Here is a 26,659-nt window from a genome sequence, read left to right as displayed (position 1 = left end):
GCTTGCTAGACTTTGAAAGCATATGTCAAAAAATAAATATATAGAGAAAGAACGCTTTAAAGACCATGGTGGAAGAGATAATATCTGAGCTTCACAAAAAAACTTTGACCTGAAAAGTGCAGAGAGAATGAGAGTGAGCATTCCAGACTGAGAAAATCTAGTGTGAAAAAGTACAGGCCAGGAATGGACTTGACATGTTCAGGAAATTGAAAGGAAGTGATGTTCATTTTAGGTTAAATTCCCCTTTATTACAAGTATAAAAATGAAAACTTGAAGAGAATGACAGTATTCTGAACTTTTATACCATAGTAATAAGAAAAGGCTCATATAGCTTGCATCTGAATTAACTTAGAATTAGCAGGTTTAACAGTAACTTAGGAGGAAACTAAGTACTTAAGGGCTCAGGAGGATACAGAATAAAATTAGGATCATTTTTCTTGGTTCCATTAGAGAAGACTTCCTGGAGAAAGGGATTTTAGAAGGAAGTGATAAAAGTGGATTTGTAGAAATGTTGAAATAAAAAAAAAGAATGCGTTTTACATAGCGGGGATTTGGGAATAGCTGATTAGATGGTATGACCAAAAGTCAGGCCTGAACTGTAGTCTTTAAAGAGGCACATTAAAGCTACAAGAAATGCTGATTTGATTTCATTCTCCGTTCATCTTGGTTCCTCTTCCCCCATGGTCCCAGAGCCACATGAAAGCCTGCAGCCAAGATGTTTGGTACCTGTTACCTGTTCTACTCTCTGAAGTTCCTTGCTACCCAGAAATAAGGGGCTTGTGTTCTGTTTGACATTTCCCATTTTCTAACCCATGCCCCCCTCTTCCTATCTCCTCACAGAAGAAGTTGTTGTTGTTTTAAATTCCGATAAGACTCCTGATCATTTCCTAGCTTGTTGGTTTCCCTGCCTTTTCTTTTTGACTTTCTCTCATAAAGAATATCTTTCTCTCTCCTTTCAGCCATGGGTGCTTAATCTTTTTTTTACAGTTCAAGACTTCAGAAATTACCTTTCCTCCGAACACCACTGGCTCGTTTCTGGTTTTCATTTAGCGTGTATATATTTCATTGTGTTGCTGTCTCTGTTTATCCTGCTCTGTCTTTCTCTTGCTAGAGTGAGCACATTGTAAAGGGGCTCCGTGTTGTAACTTGCATCACATTGCTTGGGTTCTCTGCAAACGTGGTTGGTGATAACATCACAGACTAATGGTCCATGTGAATTTGACTCACTCTTATATAGATTCGTGGTTTGCTGTTCTGTGTGTTTGTTAATTTTGAATGGAAAATCAGATCTGGGTAAATGTGTCCAACATCCTGTACATGAAAATCAGAGCCAGTAAATGTGTAGAAACTGGTAACAGCTTTGTAAAGCTATGAAACAGCAGAGACTATTTAAGTTGGTCAATAAGCACCATATCTCTAGTTTTTACTCTCAGGCTCAGATGTTATACTTAATACATAGTTGTTGAATGGATGTTGACTTAATTTACTTAAGCTGTTGGTCTTAATTTGGTATTTTAAAATACCTTTAGAATATTTTGAAAAACAGGGTCATTGTCTCCCTAGTGGTTAAAGGATAATATAAAGAATCTCATCATTTTCTCTTAGGAAAAGAAAAACTTGTTTTTTGTTCTTTTTGTTGGTTCTTTTTTTTTTTTTTCTCTCCATAAGAGGACAGAGAGAATAAGATGGAAATCATAGCTGGTGAAACCTGGATTGGAAAAATCTCAGGGAAGATTACCCTCCAAGATTCATGTTAGACTTTTCAAGTGTTTATTTAAGGCTTGCTCAGGTCTTTTTATCTACATTGACATTTTATGCTAAATGTTTTACTTATCTTATCCCCCATATTTCTTTCTACAGCAGCTTACCTGGCCCTATTCAGAAGCTGAGAAAAATGCTAAAGACCAGGACCTTAAATTGTTCATTTTTGACAAGGCTTAAAGAATAAGGGTGAAGGAGCAGTTGTGTGAGGAGACCACTGACACTTTTCTTTTTTCTCTTTTCTTCTTCCTTCAGCTCAAGCCAGGGCAGAACAGCTGCAGGGACAGTGACAGTGAAAGCGCCAGTGGAGAATCCAAAGGCTTCCACAGGAGCAGCTCCCGGGAAAGGCTCAGCGACGTAAGTTAAAAAAAACTGAAACCACCAGACCACACATCCCTTGAGTCCAGTTTCAGTTCACCAGCACATCCCTTCATGTCATTTTGTAAATACCCAAGCATTTTTCCTCTCTCGGCAGACACATATATGAGCCTTGCTTTATAGTATTGTTCTGTTTCCTAGTTTGACTTAAAATGTGTTTTAAAGAATTATAAGGTTGGTTGGGCGTATCTATCAGCTTACAAAAGGATTACAAAAGGAAGTGATAATACTTTTTGGTATCCATGTTACAAATGGAAGAACTAGTCTGGCAGTGCTGCAACTGGGAGATGACGTACTTAAATGTGGGCCTTTTGTCATTTTTTCACCTGTGAGATCTGTAACAGCCCCTTTCTTTGGTTTTATTCCTGTTGGAAGGGATGACTAACCCACCACTTACTTTCCTTCTGATTTCTAGAGGAAAACCCCCGTGAGCACACACTACATGCCTCTTAAGGGGGTCTGTCCACCTTCTAGACCTGTTCTAACCACCCTCCAGGCCCCTGTGCACCAGCAAGGCACAGAACTACTTCTTCCCTCTTGGGGTGGTCTCACACCCCTCCCTAATGTGTCGTAGAGCAGGATCCTTGACCCATCTTTGCACCTGAGAGCAACATTTTAAAACTTTCCTTTAAAATAGATCAAGTAGGGGGAAAATTTTATTCGTGATAGCAAAAAAGGAACATTAACAGGTTGAGACAGTATTGTTTTTTTCCTCCCAACCTGTTTGATTTATTTGCAAAAAACTTTTACTAGAGGAAGAAAATAATTCTACTGTCACTAAAAAAATAATTTGGGTAACCATTGAAGAGCATTCCCAGAAATAACACCATTTTACCTTTTGTGATTAGCATACTCAATTTGGGAAATTTCTGATTCTTTTCTTTTTTCTCTTCTTGTCTCTTCTCATCACTTCTTTCCCTCTCCCTCTCTCCGCCTTCCCTCGTCTTTCTTTCCTTTCTTCCTTCCCCCCCCCCCCCGGAAGCTGCAGATTACCCTTTAGTCACCACAGGTGGTGAGTTCAGGATTCTAACCATCTTTCTTTTTCTTTTTAAATTGAGTTATAATTAATATGGGCTTCCCTGGTAGCTTCAATCTGCCTGCAATACAGGAAACCCTAGTTTGATTCCTGGGTCAGGAAGATCCCTTGGAGAAGGGATAGTATGCTCCTCACTCCAGTATTCTTGAGCTTCTTTGGTGGCTCAGACAGTAAAGAATCCACCTGCAATGCGGGAAACCTAGGTTCAATCCCTGGGTTGGGAGGATCCCCTGGAGGAGGGAATGGCAACCCACTCTGGTATTCTTGCCTGGAAAGTCCCCATGGATAGAGGGACCTGGTGGGCTACAGTCCGTGTGGTCACAAAAAGTTGGACATGACTGAGCGACTAAGCACAGCACAGCAGCATATAATTAATATATAGTATTACATTTGTTTCAGGTGTACAACATAGTGATTTGATGTTTTTTATAGATTATGAAATGATCACCACAATAATCCAGCTTTCATCTGTCACAATACAAATTTGTTATGGTATCATTGACTGTATTCTCTATAGGTTCATTTACATCCCTGTGATATATTTATTTTATAACTGGAAGTTCACACTTAATTCCCTTTACTGACTTTGTCTGTCCATCCTCCCACAATCACCTCTCTACTGTTTGACAGCCACTTGTTTGTTCTCCACGTCTGTGAGTCTGTTTCTGTTTTGTTTGTTCGTTTGCTTTGTTTTGTAGATTCTATGTATAAGTGAAATCATACGGTACGCATTTTTCTCTGTCTGACTTATTTCACTTAGCACAGTATCCTTCAGTTTTTCTGTGTTGCTGCCACTGAGAAGGTTTCATTCTTTTTTATGGCTGAGTTGTCTTCCTTTGTTTGTGTGCGTCAGTGTATAGTATTTTTTAAATTCATTTATCTGATGATAAACATTTAGGTTGCTTCCATATCTTGGCTGTTGTAAATAGTGGTGCAATGAAAGGCGGGATACATATATATATATATATTTTTTGATTTACTGTTTCTGTTGAAGTAGAAGTAGAATTCCTGGATCATATGGTAGTTCTATTTTTAGTTTTTTGAGTAATCTTCATACTATTTTCCATAATGGCTGCACAGATTTACATTCTCAAAGTCCACGCACAGTGCTTCCCTTTTTGCCCACCTTCTCACCACCACTTATTGTTTCTTGTCTTTCTTTTTATTTATTTATTTATTTTTACTTTACAATATTGTATTGGTTTTGCCATACATCAACATGCATCTGCCACGGGTGTACACGTGTTCCCCATCCTGAACCCCCTCCCACCTCCCTCCCCATACCATCCCTCTGGGTCATCCCAGTGCACCAGCCCCAAGCTTCCAGTATCCTGCGTCAAACCTGGACTGGCGATTCATTTCTTATATGATATTATACATGTTTTAATGCCATTCTCCCCCTTCCCTCTCCCACAGAGTCCAAAAGACTGTTCTATACATCTGTGTCTCTTTTGTTGTCTCGCATACAGGGTTGTCATTACCATCTTTCTAAATTCTATATATATGCATTAGTATACTGTATTGGTGTTTTTCTTTCTGGCTTACTTCACTCTGTATAATAGGCTCCAGCTTCATCTACCTCATAAGAACTGATTCAAATATATTCTTCTTAGTGGCTGAGTAATACTCCATTGTGTATATGTACCACAGCTTTCTTATCCATTCGTCTGCTGATGGACATCTAGGTTGCTTCCATGTCCTGGCTTTTATAAACAGTGCTGTGATGAACATTGGGGTACATGTGTCTCTTTCAATTCTGGTTTCCTCAGTGTATATGCCCAGCAGTGGGATTGCTGGGTTGTATGGCAGTTCTATTTCCAGTTTTTTAAGGAATCTCCACACTGTTCTCCATAGTGGCTGTACTAGTTTGCATTCCCACCAACAGTATAAGAGGGTTCCCTTTTCTCCACACCCTCTCCAGCATTTATTGCTTGTAGACTTTTGGATCGCAGCCGTTCTGACTGGCGTGAAATGGTACCTCATTGTGGCTTTGATTTGCATTTCTCTGATAATGAGTGATGTTGAGCATCTTTTCATGTGTTTGTTAGCCATCTGTATGTCTTCTTTGGAGAAATGTCTATTTAGTTCTTTGGCCCATTTTTTGATTGGGTCGTTTCTTGTCTTTTTGATAGCCATTCTAACTGGTGTGAGGTGATAATCTCATTGTGGTTTTGATTTGCATTTCCCTGCTGATTCATGATGTTAACATTTTTCATGTGCATATTGGCCATCTGTATGTCTTCTTTGAAACATGCCTATTTAGGTTCTCTATGTATTTTTTAATCAAGTTGTTTATTTTTTTGACATTGAGTTCTATGAGTTCTTTATACATTTTGGGTACCAACCCCTTATCAGAAATATCATTTGCAAGTATCTTCTCCAAATCAGTGTTACTTTTTTGTTTTGTTGGTAGTTTCCTTTGTTGTTCAAAAAGCTTTTTAGCTTTATATATAGTTCCATTTGTTTATTTTTGCTTCTTTGTTGCCCTTTCCTGAGCAGGTATATCCAAAAAAAATTGGTAAGACTAATGTCAAAGAGATTACTGCCTGTAATTATTTTTTTTCTAGGAGTTCTATGCTTTCAGGTCTTATATTTAAGTTTTTATCCATTTTGAGCTTATTTTTTTATATACCATGAGAAAGTGGTACACTTTCATTCATTTGCATGTAGCTGTCCAATTTTCCGAACACTATTCATTAAAGATACTCTTTTCCCTATCGTTTATTCTTGCCTCCTCTGTCATAGATCAATAGACCCTGTGAGCGTTGGTTTATTTCTGTGATCTCTGTTCTGTTTCATTGACCCACGTGTCCGTTTTTGTTCCAATACCATAGTGTTTTGGTTACTATAGCTTTGTAGTTTAGTGTCAAGTCTGGCAGCCTGATACTTTCAACTTTGTTGTACTTTCTCAAGATTGTTTTGGCTTAAAAATGAGACAGTGTTCAGAGTCTCTGAGTTTCAAGAAGCAGTAGAGTGAGGATATATCATAAAGAGCAAAAACCTTCCCCTTTTGTTTTCTTCTTTTTTAATTCTCTAATTTTCTTGATTATGCTGTACAAGGTGATCCAGTGTATTATAGGAAAAAAATATTATGGCTTATTTTTTCTTTAAAAAATAGAAATTAAGCTTTACTAATATTCAATTTAGTAAGTAAGGAGTAGTTCTTATATATAATTCATAAACAGGTATCTTAGGGGTATGTACTCAAAACTTTTTTTACTGTCCATTTCTCTGTCAGTCAAGGTAGGCAACCCTAAGACACAGAGATCTTCCTGTACCTCTCAGGAAAGATTGTTAAATTTAGGGTGACATTTGATATATGGACTATTAAATTCTTGGGCTTCCTTGGTGGCTCAGTGATAAAGAATCCACCTGCCAATGAAGGAGCCATGGGTTCAATCCTTCGGTTGGGAAGGTTCCCTAGAGAGTAAATAGCAACCCACCCTGGTAGTCTTGCCTGAGAAATCCCATGGGCAGAAGAGCCTGAGTTGGACATGGCCTATTGACTGAGTACACAAGCAAGTTTGTACAAGAATTAAGTGGGATAAACAAAAAGTATAATATTTTTGCAGAACTCTTAATATCTTAGTTATGATTACCTTTTCTTTTAATGTGGTATAGTATCAAATATATAAATAAAGAATACTCAGTCTTTCACTGTGAGTATGAATATATATACAAGAATATTTCCTTGTGTTTATATGTTTCATTGAATTTGTGGTGGAACTGTAAATTTAAAGAAATAGATATTTCTTATCTAATTTGTTAACAGTACTTAATGCTTAAATAACTGTTCTGAGATTTTGTTGTGCTTTTAATATAAGATCATATTGACCCTGGAAATTATTCCAGGATTAGTTAATCATAATTTCATCACAGAGTAGAGAAATGAAAGCGCACTAGGTCAAGGAACAAGAGCACAGGATTGTATGGTTATTGAGATATTTTTTACTGGTTTCCCTAAATTTGTTTTCCTTTTGATCAAAGAAATTGACAAAAGATATTCTGTGATCATGGATAGAAATACTGAGTATTGTTAAGATATCAATACCCTTCAAACCAATCTACAGATTCAATGCAATGTCTGTGAAAATTCCAATGTCCTTTTTCGCAAAAATGGAAAATCGGACACTCCTAATCATATGAAATGGCATGAAGCCCCTAAAAGTCAACACAGTGTTGAAATAAAACAAGTTTGGGAAAGTCACACTTCCCAATTTCAAAACTTACTACAAAGCTACAGTGATCGAAGCTGTGTGGTACTAGAGTTAGTGTAAGCATATGGATCAATGGAATAGAATTGAAAGTTCAGAAATAAACTCATACATCTATAGCAAAGTGATTTTTAACATGAGTTTAATATCCATTTAATTGGGAAAGAATTTTCTCTTCAACAGATGGTGCTGGGACAATTGGATTTTCCCATGCAAAAGAATGAATTTGGACCCCTACATCACACCATGAACAAAAATTAACTCAAAATTAATAAGTGACCTAAATGTAAGGGCTAGAACCATAAAATTCTTACAGGAAAATGTGTGTAAATCTTCATGACCTTGAATTTGCAGTGGATTTTTAGATACGACATCAAAAGCACAAGTAGCTAGAGAGAAAATACATAAGTTGGACTTCATCAAAATTAAAAACTTCTGTGCATCAATGTGGAGAAGGCAATGGCACCCTACTTCAGTACTCTTGCCTGGAAAATCCATGGATGGAGGAGCCTGGTAGGCTGCAGTCCATGGGGTCGCTAAGAGTCGGACACGACTGAGCGACTTCACTTTCGCTTTTTACTTTCATGCATTGGAGAAGGAAATGGCAACCCACTCCAGTGTTCTTGCCTGGAGAATCCCAGGGACAGAGGAGCCTAATGGGCTGCTGTCTCAGGGGTCGCACAGAGTCGGACACGACTGAAGCGACTTAACAGCAGCAGCAGCAGTGCATCAATGGGTATTGTCAGGAAAATGAAAAAAAAAAAAAAAACCCAAAGAGTGGGAGGAAAATATTTGAAAATCATATAATTGATAAATGTTTAATATCTAGAATATGTAAAGACTACAACAAAAAGACAAACAACTGAATTCAATAATGGGCAAAGGACTTAAGCAGATATTTATACGAAGAAGATATACAAATAACCAGTAAGCCCATGAAAAATGCTCATCATTATAGTGATTGGGGAAATGCAAATCAAAACCAGAATGAGATATTACTTTACAGCTACTAGGATAGTTATACTTTGAAGAAAGGAAAATAGCAAGTGTTGGCAAGAATTTAAAGAAGTTGAAACCTTCGTACATGATGGTGGAAATATAAAATGATAAATCCACTGTGGAAAACAGCTTGACATTCCTCAAAAAGCTAAACAGAATTACCATACATGCCACCAATTCTCCTTTTAGGTATATACCCAGACACCAGGTCCTCAAAGAGATACTTATATGCCAGTTTTCACTGCAGCATCATTTATAGTAAGCAAAAGATGTAAACATCCCAAGAGTTCATCAGCAGGTAAATGGATGAACAAAAAGTGGCATATATGGACATGGGAGCATTAGCCATAAAAAAGAATGAAGTTCGAGTCTTGAAAACGTTATGCTCAGTGGAAGAATCTAGACATAAAAAGACAAATATTTTCTGATGTGAAGTATCTAGAATATGCAAGTTCCTAGAGGCAGAAAGTAGAATGGGAGTTTCCAGGGACCGCTGGTAGGGGTAGGAAACTGTGAAAGATGAGAGTTATGGTTTAACTGTAACAAAGTTTCTGTTTGTGGTGAAGAAAGTTTTAGAAATAGATAGTTTTGATAGCTGCATTGCATTATGATGCAACTGATGCCACTGAATTGTACACTTAAAATAAGTTGAAATATTGCATTTTATTTTATATGTGTGTGTGTGTGTGTGTGTATATATATATATATATATATATATTTTTTTTTTTTACCATAGTAAAAAATTAAAAAAAAAAAATACTAGTGCTGTAACAATCCTGTCAATCTTGTGTCAGGTTAGTCTGTGATATACTTTGGGTTTATGTTGCTTATTATTAAAATTCATACTTCTTGCAGCACCATTAAAAGATGAAAGAAGGAGAAATGACACATATGAAAAAAGAAAAGGGAAGAAAAAGAAGTAGGTGGCTTTTAGTGAAATGTTTCAAAACCTCCAGTCACTTATTTCCTTCACATGAATAGTTGTGAGGTTGCAGAGCCTTGCCTCAGGGCCATTGCAATCTAAAATCTTTGAGATGAATGCCTTTGACAAGTCAAGTCACAAAATGACTGTTTTGGGTATGAGGGCAATGTCTACCCCCATAATATTTTAAAGAATAAAGATACTTTCTTTTTTTTTCCTTAAAGGAGAACTAATAATTACTCTAATGACTATCAGAAAATCAGGAGATAGATTCAAAGACCACTACTGGTTTTTGTTTGCTAAAATATCTCCTTGTTGCTGCTTACCACGCTCATGCTTTCATTACTTTCTTGAACATGTGGAAAATAGTTATCACTGTTTCAATGTTCATATTCTGCTAACTGTCATCTGTGTAATTTTTGAGTCTGTTTCTATTGATTGGTTTTTTTCCTCATTATGGATTGTATTTTCTGGCTTTTGTTTGTGGCTGACTGTTTTAAGGTGCCAAATATTGGGAATTTTTTTGTTTTTGATGAGTGCTGGATATTTTTGGTTTTCATAAATATTCTTGAGCTTTTTTTCTGGGATACAATTATGCCACTTGAAAATAATATTTTTATTTCTTCTGAGGTTTGCTTTTATGCTTTTCTGGCTGGAGCATCCAGAACAACCTTTAGGACAAAGCTTGTTTTTCCCCAGTGCTGAAGACTCTGCCTAATTCCTGATGTGGACAAGGTTTTTCCACTCTGGCTGGTGGGAGTGCCAGTTATCCAAGGCTCTCTGTGACTCTGACAGTCGTTCTACCTGCTCCTTCCCGGTGGTCATTCCCCTTGCCTTGGGTACTTTTGTCTCATGGATGTGCTGATACGGACTCCGGTGATGACACGAGGAAAGATGTCTCCTGGTTTCCTGCTTTTCTCACTGTGAACCTGACTTTTCTCCCATCCTCTGCTTTGCTAATTTCAGCTGACTTGGCTTCTTCTGACTGTCAACTCTACCTTCTCAACTCAGGGATTCTTCTGGGATCTACCTGGGTTACCCCCAGCCACCCTACATGGCATGAAAACTCTCTCCAGGAACTATGCTGGGGCAGTTGTAAGAATTATTTTGTTTTCTTTCTGTCTCTCTAAGATCACTACACTGCTATTGCCCAGTTTCTTAAAAAGTTTGTTTTTTTCACACATTTTGTCTAGTTGTTTTAGTTACTTAAAGCAGGAAAGTGAATTTAATCCCTGTTAGTTTACAATGCCCACTCTAGATTTTAAGCTGAGATGAAATTCTCTTTCAGTCTTCCACTCACTGGAATGATATTTTTAGAAGCTCTGGAAGTTGAGACTTACCTCAAGTGCCTCTAATCAAGATAACTATGTTATTCCAGCTTTGTTTCTTTCTTTTTTTTTTTTTTCAATTGGACAGGCAAAAAGATTAAGAAAAAAGAATTCCAGTGTGGCTGGAGAATTTGACTCATGGGTAAAGCTCAAAAACCAAATGTGCTTGGCTTTTCCAAATTATGTATCCCCACAGCACATTGCCAGGAGGGAATAGTAGTCTACAGGGACTCTCACATTGTCCACATCAAGGAGAAACAGTAACTTGTTTAGATTAGTCACTAAGGAAAAAGTTAAGGGGAATAATTGACTATATAAATATTCATGATGAGTTATTCAGAAGGGAAAGTATTGCTTCTAAACTTAAACAGTATTTTGTAACTGAGGAAGTTGTCAAAAGTCTTGAGATAAACTTACTTAAAGACTTAACACATAGAACAAAACCTCAAATTTTAAAGTGATCATGGGCATTTGTTACAAACAGATAAGTTTTAATAGCTAGTTTGCTGTTTATTATCCATGTGACCTTGAGCAAAAAATTTGATCTTTCCAAGCCTTGGTTTCTTATTCTGCAAAATGGGGGTCATTTCATCTACCATGTAAGGTTTCTTTTAAAAATTACCTGGTACCATGTGTTTGAATTACTTTAACAGTTCTTGGCACATTCACTGTGCTCAAAAATATTTATTCCCTTCTTTTACATCAGGTTTATACTTACCGTAGGAGCCTTTTCTAAATTTTCTGATTTGAATTCCCTTGTAGCTGGCAGTTCCACGACACCTGCTTGTCTCAATCGTGACAAACACCGTTTTCCTCTCAAATAAAATCCTCCTTATACTCTGTTTTCTCAAACCTGAACTCTTTTATTTCCCTATCTCCATACTGGATCTCAGAGCTATTACCTTCAAACTTGAACTGTTTTCCTTCCTCTTCCTGTTTAACGTAGTCACTGTATTTCTGAGGAAGCATTTGGCTATGATCATCTTCACCTTTACGTGACTGATGTTCAGATGCCCTTATCATTTCTTACATAGATGATTACCGTGATTACTGTGGCCTCCCAGTGATAGAATCTGACCCAGCTCTGTTTTCTTTGCCCTGTTACTCTACAAAGCTTCCACAGTTGTTGTTTTTTAAAAATATTTATTTACTTACTTTCTTTATTGGTTGCACCAGATCTTGGTTTTGGCATGCAAAGTCTTAGTCATTCATGTGGGATCTAGTTCCCTAATCAGGGATCGAACTTGAGCCCCCTGCGTTGAGAACATGGAGTCCCAGCCACTGGACTGGATAAGTCCCAACAGTTGTTTTTCTGAGAGTCAGAACTCACTATTAAACCATCTTGTTTAAGATCCTGCAGACAAAGTCCCACACTCCTGAGGCTATTAGCAGAATCTTCCACCAGGATGTATGAAGCTACCTCTTCATCTTCCCTTTCTTCCCCTACTTCCCTGTGGTTTATACCTTCTACTTGTTTCTTCTGGAGTACTCTTTTTTTTTTTTTTTTCTTCTTCTGTAGCCCAATTTCACTTCTAGCAGACTCTTCCTGCCACCACCCTGTGGAAATAAACTCCTTTAATGCTTTATTCATATAACTACATGGATGTGACTAATCTATCTCTGAAAGAATTTGGGGTCAAGATTTTAATTGTGAAAAGGCAGACAAATATTTCATACTTTTAAAATGTTCAAGATGTTAAAAGAATTGAAACATTTCAAGTTAGGTCAAAGGGGAATTCTCGTAACTATTATGCAATACAATTCTCTAATCTTATTGCTCTGTAGCTCTTTAGTTCATTTAATACCACAGTTGATGCATTTTTTCTGCTGCTTTTTGAGATGTCCCTTCTCCTATCTCGAATCTCCCAGGTTTCCGGGTTTTTACTGGTTTGTCTAGCCCACTGTCCCAACACCCATCCATCTGTGCAAGCATCTGTCCTAGCCTCCTTTCTTCCCACCCAGCACCCAAACTTTATTGCCAGGTTTACTAGTTACTATTAAGGAAGAAACGGTCACAGTCCACACCATCAATGAACTTCCCTGTATTTAAGTAGAAAATCTAATCCAGACCTGTTACAGACTCTTGGTATTCTGTTTCTCCTTTCTTTTCTTTTTCTATTTTTGCCATATTTTCATTTTCCCTACCATTTTGTTTATGTCTTTTGCATTTCCTGTATCGTATTTTTCTGTGTTTTCTTGGATACACCAGTGTTTCGATTGTCCAGGAATATTTATCTAATACCTTCTAAGTGTCAGGTGTAGTTCTGGACACTTGAGGTTGAGTGGGGAACAAGATGAAACCTTTGGCTTCATGAAGCTTCTACTCTATTGAGGAAGGCAAACAGCAAACCTGAGAGCAAACGATAACGTTATTTTTGATGGAATACATTTTACGAAGTAAACAAAGCAGTAGTGGGGGGTGTGGCAGGGTGTTGCCACTTTAACTGGAGTAATTGAATTAGTCCTTTTTGTTTGGTGATGTTTAAACTGAAGCCTGAATGATGAAACGGGGGAAGAATATTGAGGCAAGATAAGTGACAAGATCATGGCCTTGACTCAGGGGTAAGCCTGACATGTTTAAATGTGAGGGGTGGGGCAGGCTTTTGTGGCTAGAGCAGAGGGAATGAATACAGGAGCTGATCACATGATATTTTCTAGTTCATAGTAAGGCGGCTATAGACTCTCTTGGTTTCCTGGGCGTCTGTATGCATAATCTCAAACCAGGAAACTTAAAACAATAAATTTATTATTATCTTGTAGTTTTTAAGGCTAGAGGTCCAGCATTAAGTATTGGCAGGGCCATGATTTCTCTGAAGTCTCAGAAAGGAGTCCTTCCTTTGCTCTACTGGCTTCTGGTTGCTTCTTAAAATCCTTGATGATACTTGGCTTATAACCACCTCACTTTAATGTGTGCCTCTATTCACATGGCCTTTTACTCTATTTGTAGCTCTGTACATCTGATTTCCTTATAAGGAGAGCAGTCATTGGATTTAGGTTCCACCTAAATCCAGTATGACCTCAACTTAATTGCACCTGCAAAGTCCCTGTTTCCAAACAAGTTCATTTATATCAGTCAGGGTTCTCAAGAGAAACAGAGTCATAAAATGTATAGACTTGAACAGTTATGGAGGTTCACAAGTCTCAAAATGTACAGTCAGCAAGCTGAGGACCTAGGAGAGCTGATGGTTAGTTCCAGTCTGAGCCCCAAAGTCTGAGAACCAGAAAGACTGGAGGGCTTGACACCCCAGAAAAGTCTATGTGTCAGTCTGTCTGAGCCTGAAAGTGGCGGGGAAACTGTTTCACTTTGAAGGCTGAGTCAAGGGAATTCCCTCTTAATTTGAGTACAGCCATCCCTTATGTTCTATTAAACAGATTGGATGAGGCCCACTTACATTATGCTTTACTTACAGTATGCTTTACTCATCCTGTTAGTTTAAATGTTAAACTCATCCAAAAACACCCTCAGAGTAACACCCAGACTAACATTTGAGCAGATATCTGGTTACCCAGTGGCACAATGAAGTCAATGCATAAAATTAACCCTCACAATCACATTCTTAGGTTCCAAGAAGGCCCTGTAATTTTAGGGGGACACTATTTAACCTACCATATAAGTGAATATTTAAAAAGCCTCTCAAAGGTGTTAGAAGGAATGTTGTAATTTTTATTTTAAAATGTTTACTTTTCCTTTTATGTGAATAACTGCAGATAAAAATGAGAGCAAGAATGAAATTAGGGGGAAAAGCCCGAAGGCTGCTGAATAGAGATGAGAGCTGGTAACAACTTCAAATGGATTGTAACAGGTTGAAAATTGAATTTGGAAGTGACCGTTTCCACCCGTGATGTTTTTTCAAGTTGTGCCCACGTTTTTACTTCCACTAGTGGTTCATTTCTCTATTTATATATATTTTTCATCTTTATAAGTTATCAGTAATCTTTATCTCCAAGGCACATTTCTTAAGATTAAAATTTTAGGTTCTTTTAATTGTCATTGTTTTCTAAAACACTACAGAAAACAAATGAACTCGTCTTGTGACCTTTGTAAGAAATATACTTGGCCATGTGATTCTTAGCATGATCCTTCTACTTTTCACTCCCAAGAAGAAAAAGTATAACATGAGGGTGGATAGGCAGGGATGTCAGACACGCATGATAATTTGGAAGAATTTTAAAATACTGTATTTAAATTAGCCCTAGGGTCAGAGCTTACATTTTCCTCTGGGGTGAAGCACACATCTATCACATGCTTAGGGAGCCATAATAGTAGCCATGGCCTCTCTGTGTAGATCTCTAATGAAGGGAGTACATCTATTTTGGATGGATAACCGATTTTTGAAATCCCTTGTTCCAGGTAAGATGTTAAAACAGAAATTTTAACTTCATGGGTTTAATGAGTAGCTTCAATAATAGCTTAGTAACAGAGATGGAAAGCAAGTCAGGTGGGGGGCAATGAGAGGAGTAGAATGAGCATGCATTCAATGACTGTCTGCTGGCGGACTTGAATGTCAACAGCAGCATCCTCCTTCCTGGAAAATGTCTTTCAGCGATGCGCCCCATTACTGTGTCTGCGGCCCGCGCAGCTCGGAGACCGAGGCACAGTGTGTTTGTAAGAAAGCTCCTCTTTACAACTTAATGAGTTCGAGGTAGGTGATTTGCGGAGATTGCTGGAACAGTGGTCAAATCTGGGAAAAAACAAAAAAACAAATGCAAAGACCATGTTAAACAGGAGATAGCTTATAATGAGCCTGGAAATCACATATCCGATAGCCAACTGTCTGGAATTTCTTCATACTCTTGTCTTCTCGTGGAAACCACTAAATACTTTTTCTAACTCTGTTTTCTCAGTCCCTCTATACCTCTCATTTCTATGTAATACACAGAAAATATGAATGAATTGGCAACTCTATCACTTAAAGAAATAAGAATTTCTTAAAGAAATAAGCCTTTTTCATTATTCAACAAACATATTTGCCTAAACGTGTGTATATGATTGACTTCAAATGCTTTTAAATTCAAGGATGCTTTTATTTATTGAATTAAAAAAACTTAGTTTTTCAAGCCTCATTTTGACTTATACCCTTTTTTAGATTCTGTGGCCACTTTTGCTATATAGTTTGGACAATGTATGCAGTCTCTGTCCAAGCAACAAAAATGGAAGCCCCTTTCCTCTCATTATAAATTGGGGAAGCATAGAAAGTTAAAATTCAACTTGATTTCATCAAATGGTTCAGTGGTCAGGACATCATCACCTATCTGCTTTCCTGAGCCCTTTCTTCATGTTGTCTGTCTCCTGTAACATGAGAAAACAATAATAATTCCTAGATGCACATTTGTAAACAAATAGCTATAGAAACATAAAACATTTCTAACAGTAAAAAAGCTATTTTTAAATACTTATTTCATTTTTATAGGATAATCTGGGACTTTCCTGGTGGCTCAGGTGGTAAAGAATCTGCCTGCAATCCCTGGGTTGGGAAGATCCCCTGGAGAAGGGAATGGCAACCCACTCTTGCCTGGAAAATCCCATGGACAGAGGAGTCTGGTGGGGCCACATTCCTTGGCGTCACAAAGAGTTGGACACAACTGAGCTACTAACACAATAATGTAGCATAATCTATTGTTGCCCATGGTTTAAGTTGTTCATGGAATTTGTGACTTGGAAAAATGTTAAAACTATCAAATATTTTCAGCTTTTAAATATATACTTAGATTAAGTATAAATGACAGAGACTTTTCTGGATTTTTGGTTAGCAAGGCCTGAGGCATGTGGTATGTGACCTGAGTGTCAGTGAAACCCTGCTTCTCTGCCCTGTTGCTGGTCTCAAAACTTCTGCTATACCTCTGTCCGATGGTGAAGGACCAGGAGTAGCATCCCACTGAACACAGGGCCTTAGCAGATTCTTGGGCTTATAGAACTGGACCAAGGAGAAATCACTTTACTTCAGAAACGTTTCTGTTCAAGTTTTCCAGCAATGATTGAAGGGAGCTGGCAATCGGCCAAGAAAAATATAGTGGAGAAAGGAGTTAGAGGGGAGGAAATGTCAACGCCATGGACATTTGGCAAAGTAGATTAGAAGAGTTTTTCTATGAACTTTTCTGCTAGGTCCAGAAATTATAGCTGAATGCCACACACACACACACACAAAAAATGGTGAGTTCAAATGTGGGTAGCCTCTGACTCTCTAGTTCTATATGCTTTCTAGCAAAAGTTGAAACTCCAGTGGACCTTTCATGTACATGAGGATCTTGGGTCTGTTCCTTCATGTGTCTGTCTGTGCTCGTGCGTGCATGCATGCGTGTGTATGTGAGGGGGGTGTTGTAAGGCAGGGTTCTTAAATGCTTTGTTGCATTATGTTAATTCCTCGGCAGTGCAATCAAATTCATGTCGTAATTAAAGCTGTCAGTTGGAAGGCAAGCCAATCGCCACGAAAACACAGCATAACAAATGAAGTGAAATGATTCTGCGTGTAGCTATACAATGCTTCGCCAGGCATGAAATTAAATAAGTAATTTGATGTTGACATCAGAAATTGAAATGATACCCACTGTTCCCTCATTCAGTCAGACCTGCATAAACAATAGCCAGAACAAATATGCACAACAAAGCTCTCTTCTCCACCCAGCTCCCTGAGTAATGTACAATATATATGCAAAATGAGTATAACAGAGCTTCCCGGGACCTGAAGGATGTCATTTTCTTGGTATACAATAAGATGATATGTATGTGGGGGTGGGGAGGTGGGCTTGAAGGGGTCCTTCTGCTTCTGGGATAAAAAATACATTTGCAGAAAGGGGGGGGAAACACTGAAATAAACAAATCCCATGCTCTCTCTGAGTAATTCATTCTAAAATGAGTTTGCCTCCCAGGGGCACAACTCCAGGCTGGTGGAGATCTAACTTGGCTTTTGCCTTCCTGTGTTCTGCCATGGGTGGGGGAGTGGGGGTGGTGGGTGCTGAAAACAGGTGATGCCATCACATGGCTAATCATTGCTCTGAGGAGCTGTCTCCATGACTACTGTTGCTCTCCCTACGTACCGTTTATAGGAGCACAAATGCAGCAAGGTTTTTGAAAATCCAGTGTCCAGGATCACATATCTAGGTTCTTTATTCCCCCAAGCCTGTCTGGAACACTGAGGGGAAGAAAGTTTTGCTCCAGGTGCTGAATTTAGGAATGCCCTGGAGCTTAATGTCCTTGTTTGATACAGATGCTCTTTGTACTTACAGCACCATTATTTCCTTTTCAAAACTGATATAAAATCAAGAATCATATCTATATTTGGAGATATGATTTTTGGAGATGTTAAGTTCACCTGAGTCCCATCCCCATACAGTCTAAGCATTCATCGATTTATACATACATTAATTCAACTAATACTTACCAAATGCCTCCTATGTGCAAGGCATTGAGCTAAGTGCTAGGGAAACCAGGATGAGTCAAGCAGAGGGTACATGCTACCTGTGGTTTGCAGAGCAGGGACCAGGCATTTAGGTAGAACAGTTAGAGGTTACCCAAGTAACTGTTGCATCACCGTGGAAGTCCGTTCCCTGTAGGTGGAAGGTGTAACAACCGGCCCAAGCCTGGCAGGGAGAGGCCTTGCTGGTACAAGGATTCCTTGCTGAGACCTGAGGAGTGTCTCAGTGTTAGCGTTCTTTTTGTTTCAAGCTTATCTGGGGCCTCTCTCGTTCATAAAGAGGACACTGCAAATTAAAGAATTTGTAATGAGAGGTTTTAGGGGGAAAAAACAACACAGACAAGTTTAAAATTCAAACCAAGTTCTTTTTTGGGTCTCTTTCCCCTATGAAGTGATGGCCCAGGTACGTCTCAGCATCACTGTTTTTTAGTTCCCTTTGTGTGAGAACTGTGGAAGCCTAAACTGATAACTTTGGTGACTAAAACCTTTAGAAGAATGGTGCTTTTCACCACTTCCCTTTACCCACACATTCTTTGCATTTTAGTCTACTAATTATGTTTACAAAATGTCTCAGTTTTGAAAAGCGCTCTGTGTGTACTAACTGGTGCCTTGAGGGAATAAGCTGGCAAGTAGGTCACACACTGGAAAAGTCATCCAAACCCACTGGGCTTTTTATTTTCAAGTCAGTCTGGGCTCTTTCCTCTTGCCTGCCCCTTTGCGGCCACAAAACTGAGTAGCTTGAGACCAGGGCATTGAATGTCAGCAAGTCAGGGAGGCAGGCTGATGCGTGTCTGTTTAGTCTCAGTGCAGGGCGAAATGCCATCATTAATTCATTACCCAGCTGCCTGTCAAATAAATTGGCAATTACGTCCACCGCAGAAGCTTGGAATTCAGTAAATAGCACGTTAGCATCTCTGAGTTGTTGAGAGATGTAAAGGGGAAAATTAAGCAACACGGTGTTTGTATCAGTAGCAGATGACAAGGGGCCGCGTATACAGGCGATGTGGTGTCGTGATGAAAAGCCTGCGAAGAACTGGTAATGAGCTGTGTGGATTGGAACGTGTTAAAAACCATTGCTGATTTTCCACTTTGTTTTTATGCTTTCTTGCAGAGTTCAGCTCCTTCCAGCTTGGGAACAGGCTACTTCGTAAGTTTTATCTCAACTTCCACATGTGTGCCTCGCGCTGGCATTCATTTTCTTGTGTAATATATACTCATTAGGATGTGAAAAAAAAACGTCCAAGAAATTCCCTCTCAGTCCTGAAGAGCAGACTGATGTCCATCTTTTAACTGAGAGTTGTTTTATTTTTAAAATATATCACCTGCTGGGCACTAGGGTTCACAAGTCAGTCTCAAAAATGTGTCTGGTTCCTAGCACCCAGCACGTTTGCCCCTCACCTGGCAGAGTAAGGAGATACAGGGAATCCTGCTTGACCTGTGCCACCTTTCCTGAAAAATTGGTTTTTTAGTGAGAAGTGTCAAGTGCAAGTGGTCAAGTGGAAGATGGAATTCAATTTATGCAATGAGGTATACATGTTCTTTAAGATCCCTTGAAGAACTGCCCCACTTATGCAATGAATTGCCATATTTTAATTTTTTTGAGAGGTGACTGTATGCTTTCCCTCACAGTCTGAGTAGGTGGCCTTTAGATTTTTTCCCCATCAATCATCAAACTTGTCATTTTATTGACTATAGGTGTATTATTTAATTTTAAGACCTTATTATCTGTCCTTTGGGAAGTGTGTGGATGGTGATACACCTCAGGGCTTAGCCCAATATTTCTCATTCATGAAGAAATTGTCACTTCCATTCCTCTTATCTATAGCTAAATTATCCTTCTTGGATTCAGTAATGCTTTTCAAAATATAAATAAATAAGAATTACACATAAACGTTATTTACACAGTGGGATAACATGCCCATGTAGACATTTGTTGTGATATTTAAAGGAATTTGAAGGAATCTTATTTATGTTCTGAGTGATGAACACAGATACTCTAATATCTGCTCAGCATTTTCAGGGAAAATAATGAAATCATGAAAATAAAGTGGAAAATGGTTACTGATTCTGTTGTGTTGCCTTTAAATTTCTCCCCCCTAAAATGCTAATTACTTTGGCTTTCTTCTGCCCACACATTTCTCTCCTTACATTTACATTAAATCCATGAAAACAAGCATCTTTTCATTGAATAATAAGTCTTTTCCAAGCTTAGATGAAGTGGCATTTATTAAATGTTGATTTTTTTTTTTTCTGGTCTTAGCCTATGATACAAAGAGAAAGGGTTGATGATTTCTTGTTACCTGCTTCATACAGTCAGCACACTTATCCTTACTCCTTATTGTGGTTGAATATTCATGCTTATAGAAACAAGCAGGATGCTGAAACAAGATCCTGCTTCAGCAGCCGAAATAACAGAAGTAGTCCCATCTGCCATCTCTTCACACCAGGCTGGATGTGGGTTGAGATGCTGGAAGTAAAATCTGGAGCCTGCCAATGTTTATTCTCTATCCAAAAGCTAAATCCCCCCTCTTTACTTTCTTCAGCAGAAGGAGGCCAATGCCACTGACTCAGCCTCTGATTACTTCCAGACTGAGCATTCAAATATATATATATATATATATATTATTGTCAGTAAGAGCACTCTGAAAGAAGACAATCACCTCTAAAAGTACTGAGAATTTTATTATGCTTTTGGTCACTTACTTTTCTAATTCCAGGAATGTTTATTTTAATTGTGTAACAATAGGTTCTTATGAATCAAAAGTCTTTTGCAATTATAAATCTCAAATACTTTTTACACTTACACAGAGCTGGATGAGTATAAAAGGTTTTTTTACGTACTTTAGAAAAATTATTCTTAATATTACTTTGCTTATATATAAAAATCTGTAGTATTATTAGCTTACATCGAGGAGATACATACCAGATGTAAGTTCAGCTCTCAGCTATGACAAAAATGTTCTACATAGAATGTGTTTCCAATAATGGGATTATTATGTTATGAAAGTGCAAAATCCATTGTTATTATTGCCAAGTCCTCATCAAAAAGCATCTTCTGTTTCAGTTTCTATCTCAGCAATATCACATGTAATATTTAATTTCAGGTACTAACTGAAGCATTGGTGAGTTTCACACTTCTAAGTGCAGATAGTATATTTACAATTTTTAGTGATTTCATGCCAAGGTATTCTTTGCACTGTTCTTTATGATCTATGATGTCATAATGACCTTTACCTAAGTCTATAGTGAAGGCTCAGCATCAGGTAAGTGGAATGATGATATTTCAACTTTATCCTTAATCCTCTTCAGCATCACTTTGAAGTGTGGGGAGAAGCAGATTACCTGCAGAGTCAATGAGCTATTAATGCAATTGAACCATAGTGTGAATCCTAGTATAAGAAAACTGAAGGCACTCACCTCTTCAGTTTAACAACGTGAAAATGTTTTCTTAAATACTCTCCCCTTGCCCCAACATTACTCTAACTTCAGAATCTTCTTTGATTTAGACTGTATGCCCCTGTAGAACTTTTAGTGAACTAAGGTAGAATGCCGATCATTGTGTATGCTAATAAAATAGATGCCCACATAACTGTATGCACTTGCAGGTATATATGTACACATGTGTGTGTGTACCTTACCCACAGCCAGTATGTTTTACTTTCTTTCGGTTCTTTTCATTAAACAGTAGTAGTAACTTAAAGGCTTTGAAGAATAGACTTTTGTTTCTGATGAAATTGTATTTGTTTATACCTCCTTGGTTTTGTGTTTCATAGATGTCTGCTTAGGTCTGTCACTTTTCCAATCCATTTATAAGCTGAAGATTCGAGAAATGAGAACAGCAGCTAAAATCAGTATTTACATAAGCATATTGCAAAGAATTCTTAAAGTAGACAAAATAGAGAAGGATTGGAACAAACTTTTCACATTTTTGGGAGCTTATGAATAATGTGGGTGTTATACACACAGAGAGACATACATATATATTCATTACATACTCATGCTCAGCTCATATTCTAAATATAAATGGAAGTATAGACTAGTTGGAATATATTTGCTTTTTTATTTTTTTGGCAAGAGTACCAAAACTTGTTGGAGTGTGTAGGATTTTCTTTAAAAAAAAAAAACACACATTAATGCAATGAACACATTTTTCTTTTCAATTTAAATGTTTTGGCCTATATTTTCTTCTTTTACATGTATTTGAAGTTTTATTATGCATAGCATATAATTAAGAACTTAGAGACAGTGCGATATAAAGACTACTTGTATGACCTTGGATGAATTCTTTCTTGTCTCTGAGTCTGTTTCCTCATCTTTACCTACCTAAGAGAGTTGTGAATATTAAATGAGGTAAGATATTTAATGCACACAGAGCAGCTCTCAATAATAGGAAATAATACATGTTTTCTTCTGTGATCCCCACTGTATAGTGTGATGGAATAAATGTGGCCTCATTAAGTGGTTGTGAAATGTTGTGATGGAGATGTACCACTGGAAATTCACAATAAAAAGTAAACATTGTAATTTGTAACTGTAGGAGAGGAATATTTTGTTCTCATTGCATACTTTCTTGGGAGGCTAGGGTTTTGTGTTTGGTCAGCTGTATACCAGTTTACTGTATATACAAACATAAAATTCCTTCCCTGTCATTCTCTTTGCTCATGATGAGGTCAGAATGAACTATTCTGTAGGCCATCCACATATTGGGTGTTTTAATTTGTCTGTTAAAGTTATTTGTTGATTTTTTTCCCCTCAGACCTGAGACATTTAAAGACTGCTGATAGCTCTTTGGGTTGGGCTGAGAGTAGGAAGGAGATGGCTTATAAGGAGACTTGAACTTGGCTTAGTGAACTGTTACATTAAAATTAGAAAGGTGTCAAACCAAGATTTTATGACTGTGACACTTCTTTTACTTGGGATAGAAGTCTCAGGAAAGAAGAGATTCCTTTTTAGGAACATAATGAGTTTGGAAGTTAGAGTACATAGTTAGAAACTTAATTATCTTCAATGATAGTTTAAAAGAGGTGGCCAAAATAACATGAAAAACAAAACATTGCCACCCAAATTTAAATTTACATTAAACCAGTAATTCCCTGTAATAACTTCAGTATGTCCTGAAAAGGCAACTGTGGCCTTATCACAAAATGTCTTTGAGATGTAACTGTTCGTGTATTCAATAATATCCCTAAATGACCCCTCATAGTTACCCAGTAATTCACCTAAGTACGTTTGAAATAGCCTCAGAGATTCTCTGTATCCAAAGTGAGTACAAGTTCACTAAAGTGGTTAATTATGGGATATGTAATATAAAAATTTAATGAATATATTATTCTGATTATAATAATAAAAGCCTTGGAACCTATCAGTCACCTTAAAATCTAGGACATTGCTAATGATTTTGGAGCTGTATGTGTACTATGCAGAAACACTGAGCAAATGAAATCAGTTGTCCTTCGGAATGGTATATTTGCCACCGTTTTGAGCTGTAACCTTTAAAATACTACCCTGAACTATATTTGCCTCCTAGAAAGTAACAAAACTAGAATCTACACTTAAGTATTGTGTTTTGTTAAGATTGGGAACCACAGGACTATTTATACTGGAGGGTTGCTTTATAGCTGTGCTCTGACAGATTCTTCAACATAGTCACCGATAAACTCTAATTTCAAGGGACTTAGACTAAAATTGTAATTCTGTTTTCTATTTCCCACTCTTACCTTTTTAAAATGCTTTTGATTGGTTTTTAACACTCTGACTTTCAGAGTGGGGTCTGTGAGCCATGAGCGGCATACTCTGATTAAGTGAACACTACAGTTTAAATTTGGGTGAGCAGACATTTCATCATTTGTAGAATCTGTGAGTGAGATGACTCTTCTTGCTCACCCTGTGGAAACTGTCTTCTGTGTCCACACTAGTTTTACCTTCCTTGTGAAGTACAAGGTAATCAAGAAATTTGGTGAATAAAATAAACAGAAAGGATGAGTTGGTGTCTCCAGTTGCCACCAATCCCATAATATTCTCATTTTCTGAACTTTTCTGTGAGGGAATAGACTAAGTATTTTTAAACATCTACAGGAATCTTTGTGGTTGGCTGTTGCAAACTAATTACGGAGGTAGAATGAAAATTCAGGTACTCCTCCTGGATGTGGGAATAAGCCCTGAGCCTGGTCTCCTTGTCTTCTCACCTCCCTTCTCTGGCGCCTCAGATTTGGAGAAAGTAAATCACTTTAAAAAATATGATTTGAGAAAAGAAAATGATTTGAGGGGAAAAAAAGATTTTACCAGCCACTGGACTAGATAATTGCTAAAGGGCCTTTGGTTCTCTATATTCCAAGATCTGTAATTCTGTCTGCCCTGCATCTAAGTGTCTGCCCCAGGGATCAGCCCTTCCAATTGGCTTTGCTGCCTTTCTCTGCTGTCCTCTGAGACACAGGAGTGCAAGGCCATAGTCCCTTTACTGCTTAATGAACACCACTCTTCAGTTGAGCGACCAAGTCTGCCTTTCTTTGAAACTAACAACTGTGAACAGTATTTTTATATTTGCATTCTTTAGTTACATAAACGCATAGAAATAGGCTATAAGCTTATTCTGTCCCACAGCTAGTATATCCCTATTTGGTCATAGAGATGATGCAGTATAAGGCCTTTAGCAACGTAAGCGGAGTGCATTGACAGTCCCAGAGGGAACATACAGATCACTGTCATGGAATTCAGAAAGTAGCATTATTTATTTTTTTAAAATCTGTTTCCCAACATTGGCTTTAAGGGAGATTGTCTTATCCTTGTTGGGGATTTCCAAATTACAGAAATGTTGAATGAGTTGGTATGAGCAGTATAAACTAAACCATGGGCAGTGTGAAACCCCAAGGTTTAACTCTGACTACCCACACAACCTTTATTTTGATTGATTTAACTGATCTGGAGTTTCATGGACTATCAATCAGAAGAATCTTTCAGATCAAAGACTCATTCCTTTGTTTAACTGCTTTAAAAAATATTTTTCCTGAAATTGTAAATGAAATGCTTCCCAATCCATTGCATAAAGAACTTAGAGCTTGGTGAAATACCAAGAGTACCATTTGAAAAGAGGTTAAAAAACACAACTGGGGCTTGTTAAAAAGGAAAAGTGCTATTTTAACTCCAAGTGTCACATTTTCCTATAGTCAGTTCTAGCAGTAAACAAGAGTTATTGGAGGCTTAGATGGTTTGAGACACTTCACTTATCTCCTAGTACTTGACTTCAGAAGCCAAACATTTAAAATGCATTTTGCTTGTGCAAAAATGTTTATCCATTTAAAACACAATATCGTTTTAACAAAAGCGCCCTAGTGACAAGCTGTTTAGATACAGCACAGTTAATAAACTGTCAGGTCCAATACACGTATACTTGAAAAGACCAACACAGATACCCAAAGATTGGCGTTATAAATCACTGTTAACAAACCTAATTTGCTTACTAGGCTAATGAATGATCTCCAATCTTCTTGTTGTAATTAGCTTCACTAACAGTCATGTTAAAAGGACCTGCCTTATACTACATACACTATACGTGATTTCTTTTCTTTCATATTTTCAATATTTGGTTTATAGGGTGCAAACAAAACAAACAAAAAGGACTTTCAGTCTCTCTTGACCACTCCCTGGTAATAAATTTAGATTGTAGCTTGGAGTGGAAACCTTGCCAAAGGTGATGACTGTCTATTAGGGGCTTATAAACTGTAATGTACTCTTATATTTGCAATGGAGTGGTGAAGCCAGATAATTGCAGTGTTTCCTGTCTAAATGTGCTGCTGTGTGTAGTGGCCTCTGATTTTAAGGAGCCATTAAAAATGCAGCAAGGCATAACAGCTGTGGTTCCCAGTGTACTTCTAATATTTCATATGTTCATTGCATCTCATAAAATCTTGCCCAGACCAACAAATGACTGTAAGTACCACTGAAATGCTCCAGAAGGAAATTGGGGAGAATCTGAATGATTACAGAGACCAAGACAGAACTCACTCAAGCCCATGGTGGGCCACATTTCTCAAATAACTCCCCAAAGTTCTCCATTTCCATTTTAGTTTCTATGGAAAACATTCACATTTTATCTCTTGCAAGATGCTCCTGTAAGTAACCTACTTTTGTGGGAAATAGTCCTGACTTTGCAGAGGGAAGGTAGGGCTGTATCCTGTGCAGAGAGAATCATAGTAAGTGAGCATCTCAATCCTAAACCCAAATGAGGCAAGAAATTTGGTTCCTTTAGAATTTATTTAAAATATATTTTAAAAATGACTTGGTAACAGTACTAACTCAGTGATATGACAACCTGACTTCTCTGAACAAAAGAAATGTTAATACATTCTGAGAGGCAAACAAAACTAGAGAATTCAGTGTTCTTTTAAGCAGATATTAAACATCATGACGAAATGAAACCGTTAAGCTGTGTTTGTACAGAGGCACAATATAGTTACAAGATATTTGCATCTGCTGCTGCTGCTGCTAAGTCGCTTCAGTCGTGTCTGACCCTGTGCGACCCCATGGACTGCAGCCCAACCAGGCTCCTCCGTCCATGGATTTTCCAGGCAAGAGTACTGGAGTGGGGTGCCATTACCAATTTTCAATTTGTT

General features: G+C 37.8%; 1 protein-coding gene across 9 annotated transcripts in view; it reads left to right on the top strand.

The window, feature by feature from the left end:
• The window catches only part of AUTS2 (activator of transcription and developmental regulator AUTS2), a 1,221,294-nt gene that overhangs the window by 518,354 nt on the left and 676,281 nt on the right, over positions 1–26,659 (top strand). For all 9 annotated transcript variants that reach the window (XM_061402554.1, XM_061402555.1, XM_061402553.1 and 6 more), the window contains 2 exons: positions 2,017–2,118; positions 19,162–19,197. In XM_061402554.1, the coding sequence (XP_061258538.1) occupies positions 2,017–2,118; positions 19,162–19,197 (138 nt within the window). The remainder of the gene's footprint in view (positions 1–2,016; positions 2,119–19,161; positions 19,198–26,659) is intronic.

Source organism: Bos javanicus, chromosome 25, assembly GCF_032452875.1.
Source record: "Bos javanicus breed banteng chromosome 25, ARS-OSU_banteng_1.0, whole genome shotgun sequence".
NCBI lineage: Eukaryota > Metazoa > Chordata > Mammalia > Artiodactyla > Bovidae > Bos > Bos javanicus.
Note: the sequence above shows the minus strand (reverse complement) of the source record. Positions and strands in the feature narration are given on the sequence as shown.